The sequence below is a fragment of the Parasteatoda tepidariorum genome, chromosome 3, assembly GCF_043381705.1.
Source record: "Parasteatoda tepidariorum isolate YZ-2023 chromosome 3, CAS_Ptep_4.0, whole genome shotgun sequence".
In the NCBI taxonomy this organism is placed as follows: domain Eukaryota; kingdom Metazoa; phylum Arthropoda; class Arachnida; order Araneae; family Theridiidae; genus Parasteatoda; species Parasteatoda tepidariorum.
This window is the reverse complement of record NC_092206.1, coordinates 23,666,720-23,681,585: the sequence shown is the minus strand read 5'-3', so window position 1 is coordinate 23,681,585 and position 14,866 is coordinate 23,666,720. Positions and strand designations below refer to the sequence as shown.

Here is a 14,866-nt window from a genome sequence, read left to right as displayed (position 1 = left end):
TATATAAATAAAAAATTTTTTTAACCAGGTAGATACAGTGCTTAAAATTAAACCCAAGGCAATGATTTTTTTGTTTACCTTGAAAAAATAGCATTGAAAAACACCTTTAAACACTTTCTATTTGAGAGAATAGAACAGAGCTGCGTCATTTTATGTTTTTTTATCCTCACGATCATAAATATTTACCAATTGTTTTCGATTACAGTGCAACAGAGACACATTTTTTTTTCTTCGGAATTCAGAGGTAGTTCATGTAGTAAGTCTTTCCCAATACATATTTTAGTCTAAGAAAATATTTATGTAGCACATGAATCTTAAACTATATTATTTCAATTGATACTAAACTGCTAAAATGGTCTTCTGCACAACTTATGCGTGATATTTTCTTGAATGCATAGGTTACTCAATAAAATACATTTATCAGAACGATGACTAAACAAACATACGAAATGACTGAAACAGAGAAATCAGGTAATTAAACTATTTTGTATCTTTTTCATTCTATTGTATTTATTTACTCACCATCTGTTAGTTATTTGCATTGTAGGTCGTAACATATTTCCAATGTCGATCTTATTCATTGCTAAATTCTTTTTATCGACAATATTATCTTAATGCTATTGTTTTTATTAAGTGCTATTTTCTAAGCATCTATTAAGATTTTTATAATTTTAAGAGTTTTGCAATTTAAAGACAATTTGCAAAATTTAAACTTTTTTTTCTACTTGTGCAATAAAGGCATATTAAATTTATAATGCTTAGCTATTTCATTCTATTACATCTATTTACGTATTATCTACAGCGTAGGTTGTAGTATTTCATTTCCTTAATTTTTAATTCCAACGTCAATTTATTCCAATTATTGATTTCTAATATCGATGTTATTCATTTCGAAAATCTTTTTATCGACAATATTATTATTATAATGCTACTGTTTTTATTAAGTGTTATTTTCTGAAAATGAATTATGATTTTTATGTTTTAACGAAGAGTTTCGCAATTTAAAGCAGTTTATAAAATTTTAACTTTTCCTACTTGTTTTATAAGAATTATCAAATTTATGATGCTTAGCTATTTTATTTATTATTTTAATGCTAAAATTTCCATTAAGAGTACTTTTCTAAACACGTATTATGATTTTCATAATATTTTAGCGAAACCTTTTGCAGTTTTAGGACAGCTATTTAAATTTTAACGTTTTCTACTTATGCAATAAAGATATACCAGATTTAAGATACTTAGCAATTTCATATTAAAATGTTACTGTTGATCTATTCATTTTAAAATGCCTTCTGCAAAAAATAACATCATCATAAAACTAATGTTTTTGGCAGTTTTAATTTTCTAAGAATGTATTATAATTTTCATAATGTTTCAATTTTTTTACTTATTATTTAATATTATGAATTTACAATACTTAGATTTACATCTGCATTTTACCTAACTTGTTAAAAATTTTAATAAACATAAATCTGAAACTTTAAATTAAGGATTGCGGTGTATCGAAATTATAAAAAAATGTTTTCAATAATGATAATGTAATTCCTGTCATTGCATTAATTATTAATTTAAGTGTTTAATTTTTTAAAAATCTTATTGCAATTACTTTTTACAGTTGTAAAGCTTATAAAATTAAATTCTCATCTATGGATACAGATGATTAAAAATTGATAAAATTCTGGTGATACATATTTAATAGAGTTTGTTTAAAGCTAATACGCATGTTAATAGCGATAACTAGTATTAGTCCGGTTCTACAGGCATCAATTAATGTGCTGATAAATATATATCTCTAAGGTTTAAAATATAATTTCTGTTATTGATCAAAGTATTTCCTGGCGTTGTCTAAAATTTATAGACACCTTTTAAAGTGCAAGGCAAATAGATTGGGTAAGGACCATTAAAACTGAACTGCTATTTATAGGATATTTTACTGACTTTTTACAGCTAGTCTTTATTAGAGTATTTGCGAAGGTTATTTTTATTACGATATACATTTTTATTATAGCTTCCTATAACTTGAAACCAAATTTAGAAAGAGAAAAATGGATTTGATATGATTTGCTAGTAAAAGTTAAAAAAAAAAAGGAAGAAGAAAATACATTACTTTACAGCATATAAACGGTATCAAAGTATGATTGAAAGAGACCATAAGTAGTGATATTTCCTAGCAAGGTATACAAGCTAATTATGTTCTGTAATTATCACCCTCAGATAATGCATATTTTTAAAATCCTTTTTAAAAAAGTAAAAAGGTATGCGAGTTAAAGACCATAAATTAATATTTAATCGAGACAGAAATTAAAACCATATCGAAATCAGGCCAGTCACTAGTTAGGCAGGTGGAAGGGAGAACAAATTCAGTTTAATTATCCAATATAACTGATGGTGTTTCTAATCATCGATTTCGAATTCTTCTTTGTTTTCTTCGGCAATAAAATTGCTTTTAATGTTTTCATTCCGCCCTCCTTAATAGTGATATAATAAATTTTGATAATGTTTTTGCTTTTGCTTCCTACTTTTAATTCGCGACTCCTCATGAGAAAACTTTTTAACTTCATTTTTGACAAGAATTCTAAAAATATATATTAAGGCTGTACAGCACGCAGCATTTTGTATTTACAAAATATATTTGCTTTTGCAAAGCATTTGCTGTACATTACCTGTAACGCTAACCTTATCTCCTACCTCATATCGATATTGTGATTGGTAGGGAAATTTTCGCGCAAGCGCTGTGAAGTTCGAATGACGTTAGAGCTAAGGGAAACCACAACTCTTGGCAAAATTCTCGATTTCCATGCTCCGTTTTTTGTTATTTTAAAAATGCTATTAAGTTTAATAGAAAAGATGATGATAATAGTAATAATTTAATAGATAATATTACATAAAATGCATTAATAATATTAATTTGGAGTCGGACATTTTGAGCATTTAAGGACTTTAGTTCTTATTTCTAACGCATCTGAAGGAGTATTAACCTATACATTATTTGGTTAAAGTTTTTTATGGTCTGATTTAATAAATAGGGAATATTTTATCCAGTGCTCCTAATTTTATGTTATCGATTCACCACTCTTATTGCATCTACATTCTTAGAATATTTCTTTAAAATAAATTTAATAAAATCTACTTAAATGCAAATTTATTATTGAAAAACGGTTTCAGAATTTAAAGAATGATTATAAATCAATTTTAGTGACGCTACAAATCCTGAACGTGATTAGAAGTTAGTCTCATTATTTCATATTTTCTAAGGTATTACGGGACATTTTATAAAACTATTGGTCTAAAGATTGGAACTTCACGTTTTATGACTAGATCTTAATAATTCGAGGGGGTGATCTTAAATAATCTAATTAATTAATGCAGACGATATTTTAAGTTTCGAAATCAGACACAATAACTTACTTTCTCTGAATAAATATTTTATTTTTGTTGATGGAATCGGATTTCTGACACCCAAAATATAGGGGGTCGCCGTTATCTTGGTAATATGGTCCCAATAGTTTGGTCAGGAGAACGGTTTAAAGTTTGGTATTCTAATTGTTGTTATGAATATTATTGTTATGTAAAATTTCCTACTTTAAAATGACATAAAAATTGTAAACCTTACATTTCAAAATTTTTTCGACTCCCTTTCCTTCGACATTTTTTCGACTGTTTAAAAAAAAAATTGAAAATAATAAATATTTACAATATGTTATTTTTTTCATGGAATAATCTTTGAACAAATGAATTTTATAAGTGTAAATATTCCTGCCTTTAAAAGTTTAACCCCATTACACAGAATAATTGGTGCTTTTCTTTTCTTAAATATTTTAATTAATGATACTTTGCCTTACTTTCAAAAAAAATTTATTCCAGTTTAATTATATATAAGGAAACATATATGATCATTATTTGTAGTTTTCATTACTTTGAGGAAAAAATTAAATTGTTTCACAAATATTTAAAACAAATTGAGATTGTGATTTGATTTTGAATTGATAGAACTAATCTAATATCCAATAATGGGGTGCTTTTTTTGACATTTAATATTTACTTAACAAATTTTTTTCTCGACTGAAAAATAGAATTTTTCGTATATAATAATAATAATATAATATAATACATCTAATAATAATAATAATAACAATAATAATAACAATAATATAATATGATACATGTAATAATAATAATAATAACAATAATATAATACTATAATAATATAAATCTAATAATAATAGGAAATAATAATAACATAATATAATATAATAATAATATGAAATAATAGTAATGTAATATAATATAATAATAATAGGAAATAATAGTAATATAATATAACAATAATATTATTATTATTATTTCCTATTACACTGAAATATCAATTCACGATCCCTAATGTACATACTTGTCTGACTTAATTTTTGACAAGGATTACTATCAAATTTTCAAAGTAAAATTAGTTTGTAAATCAAGAATATGAGTAGCACAGCGATAACATAAAGAGAAACTTATTGAACGAGGCTTTACAAAACGGAAGCTGATAGAAATTATACATGTTAAAATCATTTATTAATACAGTTCACAGAGATTTAGAAAATATATATATAATTATCCTTATTACACGAAAAAATATAATTATCCTTAAAAACATCCACATCTGTTTAAACAACGAACAACAAATTATTTAATAAAATCATAACAAAATATAACAGCAACAAAGTCTTGCCGACTAATTCACAATTACAAACTCTAAACTTCGGGCGATAAAAAAGAGCGCGCCAACACATAACATAACATAACACATACATAAACATAACATGTCTTCTGAAGAGAAAATAATACTCATTTTGTGTGAATGAGTGAGAATTAGGTGTAAGCTATTTCTATTATAAGTTTAAATCGTATATGAACACTCGCTTTGGTGTTAGCTCGTAATAAATTGTTTTTACCCACATTTGTTTAGGTTATTCGACATCATATTCAGAAAGATATTATTTCTCAGTTTTTACAGTAGGTTTAACATTCTTCTTTTATATTGTTCATAAAGAAGCACAGTGTAGTAACATTTAAAGGGATCACGATAGTAAAATTTTCAAAAAAAAAATTTTTTTTTTTTTTCAGAATGCATGTTTGAAAGCATTTTACTTAAATAAAACAATTCAACAGACAATTCATATAAATAAAGGAGAAACAGTACATTTTGTAGTTATACGAATTTAAATGAAGCATTCTGAAACTTTAAATGGAGGTATTCAAATCTAGTTGGATCTCAAGCCTATTATGAACAGTATTAATCTGGTACGAAATTTGTACACATTGCGTCCGAAAAATATCCTCAAGTAATCACTCTCCTGTCACTTTTCATTGTTTTATTGTGTTGTTTTTGTTTGGCATATTATGTACGGGTCTAAAAATTGTTTTTTTTCCTATTGCATGAGATTATTAATCAGAGCTTGGATAATTTCGCTTCCCTGATTTCAAATCTGCAATTTATTTCTCGCTCCAAGCTACAATTTTTTAATGACATTTTTTAATGACATATGTTACAGAGGGTTGGATAAATGCTGCGACAAACTTCTAAGGAAGTAAATGCATATCATCAGGATAAAAATTGCATGGGAACGAATGCCTGGAATCATCATCATACACCGTTGGGAACGCTTTTCTATTATGAACTTCGCGTGCTTCAGAATTCACTGTCTGTTAATCACTATTTCTTTGTGTGTTTTTAAACAGGTTGTAATAGGGAGGAGCCTCTAGCCGAGCACGACATTTCCAGGCATGGGTTCCCATGCAGTTTTAATCCTGGTGATACGATTTCCTCTAGAAGTTTGTCGTAACATTAACGTGACCCCTTGTTATATAAAACGTTTTTAAAATATTACATTGCGGCAAAAAATTAACTAAAAATGTCCTTAAAAAATTTCAGCTTTAGGAGCAAAACTAATTTCAGATTTGAAATCCCACCACAGAATTAGATAAAATCAAGTAGTTAAATAAATGTAACGCAAAATTTGTTATCCTGCGTCATATTATGCGAGTTTAAATAAAATTGTAAGTGATGTTCCCCTTTTTATTTATAAAATTTAAATTATTAAGTACTAATTTCATTTACTTTTCGTTCTTAGATGTGTTATCAACTAATAAAAAAGTACCAAAAAAGATTAGAACCTTCACATCAAAGCTTATGAGAAAAAAATGTATTTATATGGATATTCTGGAAACAAATTTGCGCCGATGTCTCAATACAGTGGATATCACTCTTCTGGCCGTTGGTCACATGGTTGGTTCTGGAGTTTATGTTCTTACAGCTACCGTGTCCAAAAACATTGCAGGTCCAGCAATAATCTTAGCCTTCTTGCTCAGTGGATTTGCATCATTTTTATCTGCCTTATGTTACGCTGAACTTGGAGTAAGGTATCCCAGATCTGGATCAGCATATTCATATACATATTTATCCCTTGGAGAATTATGGGCATTCCTAGTAGGTTGGAACGTTGCACTGGAACACATAATTGGAGCAGCAGCTGTAGCCAGATCATGCAGTGCTTACATAGACTCTTTAACTGGAGGTCGCATCAAAAATGGAACAATGGCGCTTGTGGGAGAAATTCACCAACCATATATGGCGGAATACATGGATTTTCTAGCATTAGGAATTTTGATTTTGTTTGTTGTATGCCTTTCCTTTGGGATTCGAATGACCTCACATTTGAATAATGTATTTACATTTGTTAACCTGAGTGTTATACTAACTATAATCTGTGTAGGGGCATATTTTGCTGATATAAAGAACTGGACAAACCCAGAAACTAAAGGATTCATGCCGTTTGGATTCTCTGGAGTTCTTGCTGCAGCTGCCTCATGCTTCTATGCTTACGTAGGATTCGACTCCATAGCCGCAGCTGGGGAAGAAGTGAGAGATCCTCAGCGATCAATCCCTAGAGCGACCATGCTTTCCATGGGTATTGCGACATTTGCTTATATTGGCGTATCTTCCGTACTAACACTTATGGTCAATTATCGAGATATTGCTGAAGATTCTGGCTTGCCAGATGCTTTAGATTATCATGGTGCTCACTGGGCAAAAATAGTTGTCATACTAGGAGCTGTTAGTGGTATGGCAACTGCGATTATTGGAAGTCTTTTTGCATTAACTAGAATTGTATATGCTATGGCAGACGACGGATTGTTGTTCAGCTTTTGTGCAATTGTTAATAAAAAAACTAAAATACCTTTAAAAGCAATGTACATTTTTTCGTCTCTGTCTGGCATCCTCACACTCATTTTTGATATAAACAGTTTGGTGGAAATGCTTTCAATTGGCACTTTGTTCGCTTATCTAATTGTTAGTGCGTCAGTAATAGTTATACGATATAGACCAGACACTAGCGGAGATATATCCTCAACTGACCGTGATGGTAAAGAATTTCATGTTCAAGATCGAGCAGGACAGTTAAAAGAACGTTTTAAGGGACTGAAAAATTACATTGACTGTCAACCAGGAAGACTCGTTGTCATGAGCTTGATAAATTACGTGGTGTTCACATTTCTGCTGTGCGGATTCGTGAGGATATTTTATGTCAAAATAGTTAAAGGTGTGTGGTGGTCTATTACAATTGTAGTCATTCTACTCTGTGGTTTCGTGTTATCTTTCATCCCTATATTACTGAATATGCAGTCTTCAATGCATATTAATTATAAGGTAAGATATTGTAATATTTTAATATTTAATTACAGTAAAATTTTCCTCTTGAACCAGCCAGATTGCCCCTTTTTAAGTGAAAATTCGATTATTACATCAGAAATTGTTCAAAAGGATTATTTTTTAAATCTTTTTTTATAATCGCACCTTAGAACATACACTTCACTTGTATTGTGTTCAGTAATCACCTTTAACCAGCCTATTCATTGCCTGTTTCATCGTTTTCTGGGACCTATTTTATGCTGATTAAATTTATGGTTAAATAAGATCTATAAACTTCTGCTGGAGGAATTTTTGTAAGCTGCGTATTCAAAAATGGATATCTATATCCCTCTTCAGTATAGTGTTAATTCATATTTTTTGAGTTCCTTCGAGAAATGAATTGAAAAAAATGCCTGCATTTAAGATTACGAGTGAATAAAGCGTGATGAGTGAAGTTTCTTAACTGTTTCGTTAACTGTATGGGAAGCGAACGCACCTCAAAACTGGTGTTTTAGATTTGGAACAAAGTTTTTACGTTTTGTCAATAAAGCTCGGGAAATAGTAAACTTTTACGCACCACAAAATGCGATTGCGCATTGTACATTAATTAAAGAAAAAAAAAATTATGAAAACGACCGATTTTTTTCTTCTTTTCAGAATAAACAAAAAACGGACAACTTCTTTTCTTTACTGCGATTTTAAAATTGTTACTTCTAATATATATATAAGGTGATACAAAACTAATTTTAACAACTGTAACAGGTGATAATAATTGTCGAAATAAAGACATTTCAACAGTGGATCCCTGGTTCTCACCATATACGAAAATATGATCTATGTGGAGCCTGGAACGAAACAGACCCTGCAATGTCCGAGAAATTGACCACTGTGGCAAGGAGAGTTTGATAGTATAGGCAGATTGAACATGTTGGATTTGGCACATGCATACATGCTTTTGAAAGAGGCCATGAGATTCGGTGTAAGAAAAAAAAACAATAATTTCTCTGAAGTGTGAAGAAACTTTTGGGTAATCACAGTCAAAGGGGAATTACATGTACAGTATACTCTCAATATCGTAAAGTTGAAGGGGGCTAAAGAAATTTCGAGTTTTTGAAATAAACAAGTTCAAAACTAAATACGTTCTAAAAAGTATAAAAATATATTCTAAGACATTACTCTAAAAAATAGTCATGATACATGAGAATAACTACTAACAAATATATTTATATTGATAGTTGACTATAAATCTAAATACAAGAATGATAGTTTTATTCTTAATAATAAATTTAATAGTAAGTTACGGTAAGTTTAATTTTAATAGTAAGACGCAAATAATTATGCATTAAATAGAAAAGAATTGGTTTACAATAAATTTACATTGTGATTTTTTCCAAAAAAATTCATTTTCTATTTCGAAACAAAAATTTGTCTTAGCAAGGTTTTGAGAAGAAACTCTTCGACATTGGAATTCAAATTAACATATAATGCCAAGGGGAAAAATATTTTTTCGACAAAAAAAGTTTTTCGAGATATCGAAGTTCGAGTTATCGAGAGTATACTGTCTATGCATATGAACCGTTTTAATTTTTTTAACGATCATTTTCTTTCTTCACTCCTTTTTAAAAGAGTATAAGCCTCTTAAGTCATTACAAATCTCTTAAAGATTCATAATATAAATGCTTATTGCAGGTACCACTTGTTCCATTGACACCAGCTTTGAGCATATTTATCAACATCGTTCTTTTAGTTAATCTTCAAGCAGTGACATGGTTAAGATTGTTAGTGTGGGTTATAGTAGGTAAGTGGAGCTCTATTTTTTAATCAGTTAAAAAATTTGATTACGTGAATTTTAGTTTCTAAAATTTATTTCTCATATGGCTAAAATATAATGATTAGATATTAATATTAAATTAGGTATTAATACTGCTTATTTCAATAATTTGAGACAGTATGTAATAAATTAGAAAAAACTATCAGGGCATTGTTACAGGACTTGAATCAGTTCTGAAACTGAAAACAAAATAAATAAAAAAAAATCAAATCTGTTAGACGGAAGGGGATGGCATAAAATAAACCTGATTTTTAAAAAAAAAATTATTAGATAGTGTTTAGAATTTCCAAAGTTTATATTTGGTTAGTCTCAGCGATTAGATATGAAGTATTAACTATCTGAACTTCATCATTTTATTAGACACTTTACCATGGAAGTATTTTCATTTAATTGTTATTTGAGTAAAATTAAATAGAAAATTTTATTGCTAAAAATTATTGCAATTTAATATTTGCTAATTTTATTGCAGTGATTAGAAATGGTAGACAATTTTTCATTACTTAAAGCACAAGTTCGAAAAGAAATAAATCTCAGTAGTTACACATTAACATAATTAAAAGATAAAAAAAATCTTCAATGATTGTAGAAAAAACTGAACTTGAAGAAAAGAATCTTCATATAAATTTTTTAATTTGCAGCAATAGTAATTCAAAGTTGACTGCATTCAAAGTACAAAATTATCCATAAAAATACGAAAGCCAAATCTTTAATAAAATTTGTTCTGTCAAAAATTTTGAAATGTCTATCAAATTTCAGAATAAAACATTTTAAGGTAATTAATTAGTTTCGGAGATTTAAAAATATTAAAATATAATACTTTCATTGAAAAAAAAATACGCCGGAATAAATTTCAAAGATAAGAAAATAAGAAGTGGATGGAAATTTCCTTAAGCAAATTTCGCTTTACTTTTGCATCAAAATTAAGCAAAATAATGTAAAAAAAATTCTAAAGGCATTGTATGAGTATTAAAGACAATAAGGAATGCTTCTAAGTAAAATAGAAAGAAAAAAAACCCCGAGAAAGTAAAAATTACGAGATTAATGTTATGCTTCAGTCAATTTGAATTTTTTTCTTCTTCCGGTTATTCCAATGTATTCAGAATAATACTCGTAACTGCAATTAAGAGAAAAATCCGTGTCTCTATACCATATTTTGATTTAAAAATAATAATTTTTATTTTTATGACCAAAGGAAAATATTAAATAGTAACTGTTTTAAAATTGTGTTACGTTATTTTTTGACCAATGTTAGCTGTTCCACCAAACGCAAAATAAGAAAAAAAAATCTGTCATTATTCTTTCACCTGTCACAAACACCGAACAGTAAATATTTTAAATAATTACTGTTTGATTTGTCACAAAAGTCGAAAAACTAATGCTTAATTGTTATATTTTGACGTGCCACAATCTCATAATCAGAAAACAAATGTAATAGTTAGTTGTGTATGCTATCATTCTGTTATTGCTTTTTTAACAGTCGAAATATATCCTTTTTACATAAAACTATCAAAATATATTCCTTTCACGCAAAACTGTCAAAATATATCCTTTAAACGTAAAACTGTCAGAACATATCCCTTTTTAAGTAAAACTGTCAAAATATGTCATTTTTAGTGTAACACGCTGCTAAACTAAATATAATATTTCTTTCATTATTTGTATTATAAATTATGATTTTTTTTATAACCATTTGAATGAAATGTTTTATCATTTTACTTAATTTATCACTTCAATTTTTACAGGTTTGTTCATATACTTTGGATACGGTATTGGACACAGCAAAATTGATAATTCTTCTCCAAAATCAGTCACATTACACTCCTCACAAGCAGTAGCGTATAATTCATCTGAAACTGACATAACTTTTGAAGTTAGCTCAGAAGAAAAAATCAGAAACTAGGCATAAATATTATATAATAAATATCTTCTTATGATATAAAGTTTTCCAAAATAACGGGTTTTTGGACATCTGATAGTGATTTCATACTTGAAATTAAAAAGGGATATCCGTAAACAAACTTAAATTCTTGATGAAAAGTCTCATAACAATGTTTTGGATCTTATATTTTTTTGAGCTTTTGATGATTACATGAGCATTTGAAGTTAGAAAGAAAAAACCACGAACTAGACAAAATTCTTTGTTAACAAAAGACTTTTAAGAGTATTTCAGATTTCATAAATTTTTCAACGTCAATTGATTATATATGCATTTGAAGTTTTATTTTATTTTATTTTATAACCTTCGTTGAACAGCCAACCCAATTTTGGGTTTACGACTACTAATGTTCAACACCGTAGAATTGTAATTTTGAAACAAGCCAGAAGACAAGGAAATTCTTGGATCAGTATCCCCAGAGGTATGGTTTGTTATAGGAACATGGAGGACTTTATGACTCGACAGATTTAACGTGCTTCGGTCACCATTTACTACTCGGGGAGTCTTGGGCAGACGGGGATCGAACCCACGCCCTCTTGGACACGGGTCCGGTGCCCTACCAACCAGACTATCCCTGGACGTCAAAGGATTACATATGTATTTGAAGTTGGAAAGAAAAATCCAGGAAATTCCTTTGTTAACAAACATTTCTTGGAATATTCACAATTTGATGCTATTAAAAATGACTGATATTGATTTTATACTTTAAGTTAGAAGGAAAAAATTGAAAACTAGACACTAACTAAACTTCTAACTAAACTTCTTTGCTAATAAAAATCTCATTGAAGTGTTTCGGATTAAATACTTTTCTTTGGATATTTGAAATCTTTTAAGTTAGAAAGAGAAATTATGAGCCTAGTAAAAGTTTACTTGGATTATTCCAAAATATTATGCTTTTTGGGCATCTGAACAGTTATTCCACATTCGAAATTAAATGTTAGTAATAGAAATCCGTGAATTAGATGCAATTCTTTTAGAAGAATACTAAGTTTCATATTTTTTTTAGCAGTTCAGTTTCAACCTGTTAGCATATGAAGCAGTATGGAACATAAATTGTTTTTTCTTCTTCTTTTTTTTCAGTGAAAAGAAGAAGTAATTTTCAGCAAGACATTTTTAAATAAAATTCTCTGTAATTTCAGATTTATTGTGGTGGAACACTTATTTTACCGTAATTTATTGAATATAATCAAGAGTTAAAGGTCAACCGAGTTCATTTTTTTACATTCTTAAGAAGTGCATTTCGATAAAAAGGAATAATAAGAAATAATTATTTTATACTTTTGACATTTAAGTTTTTTTTTTTGGGGGGGGGTTGAGGAATTGTGACTGTTTGGAGCAAGGGACAGGGAAGGGGTAACAAGAAGAGTGACATAACACATTTTGGTTAAAATAAAACAATTAAAATCAACAGATTAAACATTTTTATATAATCTGTTTTATATTTTTTTCTTGATATTTTTCATCAAGGTAAGAACAATTCTAATCATTATTGTTTTTATGATAGTTAATATGATTAAAACACGTAGTAAAAGTTAAATAAAATCTGAAATATGATCTGTAACATGTGCTTTGCTTCTGAACTTCTTGTATATATTTATACAATATGTAGCTTGAGGCGTAGCAAGGGGTATGGGGAAGTGTGAGACTTAGCGACAAATGGAAGGCAGGAAAACAGAAATATTGAAAAAAAAAAAAAAACCTGAAGTCATGTGCGGCTTGACTCTTATCTCATTTTTGCATCATCATCGATTTTAGCGACACTTTTGCTAACTATATGGAGTGACAAGTACAAAATGATAAAAAAATTAAAAATGTTTTATGAATATATTTTAGGATATGTATATATTTTTAGAAATTTTGCTACCAGTCCTTTGACTTGATAGGAATATTAAAATTATATTTCAAACCGGAAAATTATTAAAAAAATCAATAAATTGTTCTGGAAATGACCCTTTTATAATTATTAGTAAACAAAAGAGATCAATGCCTATAACCAAAATAGACAATAGTATACATTTAAGTTAAGCTACCAAGATTTCTTTTACCCACCTCAAATCATATATGCATCATCATCGATTATTTTGCGACACCTCTGTTAACTATATAGAGTGGCAAGTACAAAAAGAAAAAAGAAAAACGTTTTATAAATATAGTTTAGTAGATCTATATGTTTTTCGAAATGTTGGCACCTGGTCTTTGACTTAATAGTAATACAAAAGTTCTCTTTTGAACCAAAAAATAATCATTAAAATGTCCGTCAAATGACCAACGCAAGCGCAGTTATTAATAAGTATTAGAAAACAAAGGAGAGCAATACCTATAACCGAAATAGACAGTAGTACACAGCAAATCTAGGCTACAAAGAATTTTTAACCCGCTTCACATCCCATTTGCACCATCATCGATTTTAGCGACCTCTGTGCTAGCTACATAGAGGACAAGGACGAAATAAAATATTTTTTAAAAATAATTTATAAATATTTTTCAGGATATGTATATAGTATTTTTAATAATGTTGACACTTATCCTTTGACTTGATATTAATATCAAAGTTCTCTTTCGAATCAAGAATTGTAAAAAAATCATTAAAGTGTCAGTCAAATGACCCACATAAAAGCAGCTATTAATAAAAATTAGAAAACAAAGGAGAGCAATACCTATAATCGAAAAAGACAATAGTATACATTAAATCTAGGCTACACAAAGTTTTTTTTATCCTTCATCCTTCTCATATTTTCACATCTCCATCGATTTTACCGACATCTGTGCTATTCGCGATCGCAACGATCTATAGGGGGCGCTGTTGTATGAGACAAATACCTGCGATTTCCATATGAACATTCATTCAGTTACTCGAGTTACTGATCTCTAGATCTAGAGACGTCTTTAATGTAGCGTGTAGCATTGCAACGCTCCTTCTTTATTGTGGCTAATTAAACTTATAAGAGTTAAAACCTAATGCCCGAGAAATAGTTTTACTAAATTTAATGATATAACATGAAAGGCCCATTTAAACTTTACATTCTATAGTTTTAAGAATCATATTAGTTCAAAAATTAAAATGAACAAAAAGTATATATAAGCCTTATAATATTATGAGTAATATTCTCATAATATCCTCATAAAAGCTTCATAATATTTATAAAAAAAAAGAAATACCATTTTGTTGTTTGCATAAGAAAGAATATCAAACATTTTTCTTTTTTAAATTTAATAAGCCACAATAAAGAAGGTGCGTTGCAATGCTACACGCTACCTTAAAGACGTCCTTGGAGTAACTGAATGACCGTTCATATAGAAATCACAGGTAATCGTCTCATACAACACTGCCCCCTATAGTTCATTGCGATCGCGAATAATAAATTTTCCTAGATTATTAAATCTGTTTCACATCTTCTCTTAAGGCCCTTTCTACGCTGAAAGACAA

General features: G+C 28.8%; 1 protein-coding gene across 1 annotated transcript; it reads left to right on the top strand.

Annotated features, from left to right (window-relative positions):
* Positions 1–141: 141 nt before the first annotated feature.
* Positions 142–12,577, top strand: LOC107443020 (cationic amino acid transporter 4-like). The gene is made up of 5 exons (XM_071178408.1): positions 142–256; positions 399–471; positions 6,114–7,690; positions 9,362–9,470; positions 11,246–12,577. Exons 2-5 carry the CDS (start codon positions 429–431, stop codon positions 11,401–11,403), a joined length of 1,887 nt encoding a protein of 628 aa, XP_071034509.1. The 5' UTR covers positions 142–256; positions 399–428; the 3' UTR covers positions 11,404–12,577.
* The last annotated feature ends 2,289 nt before the right edge of the window (positions 12,578–14,866 follow it).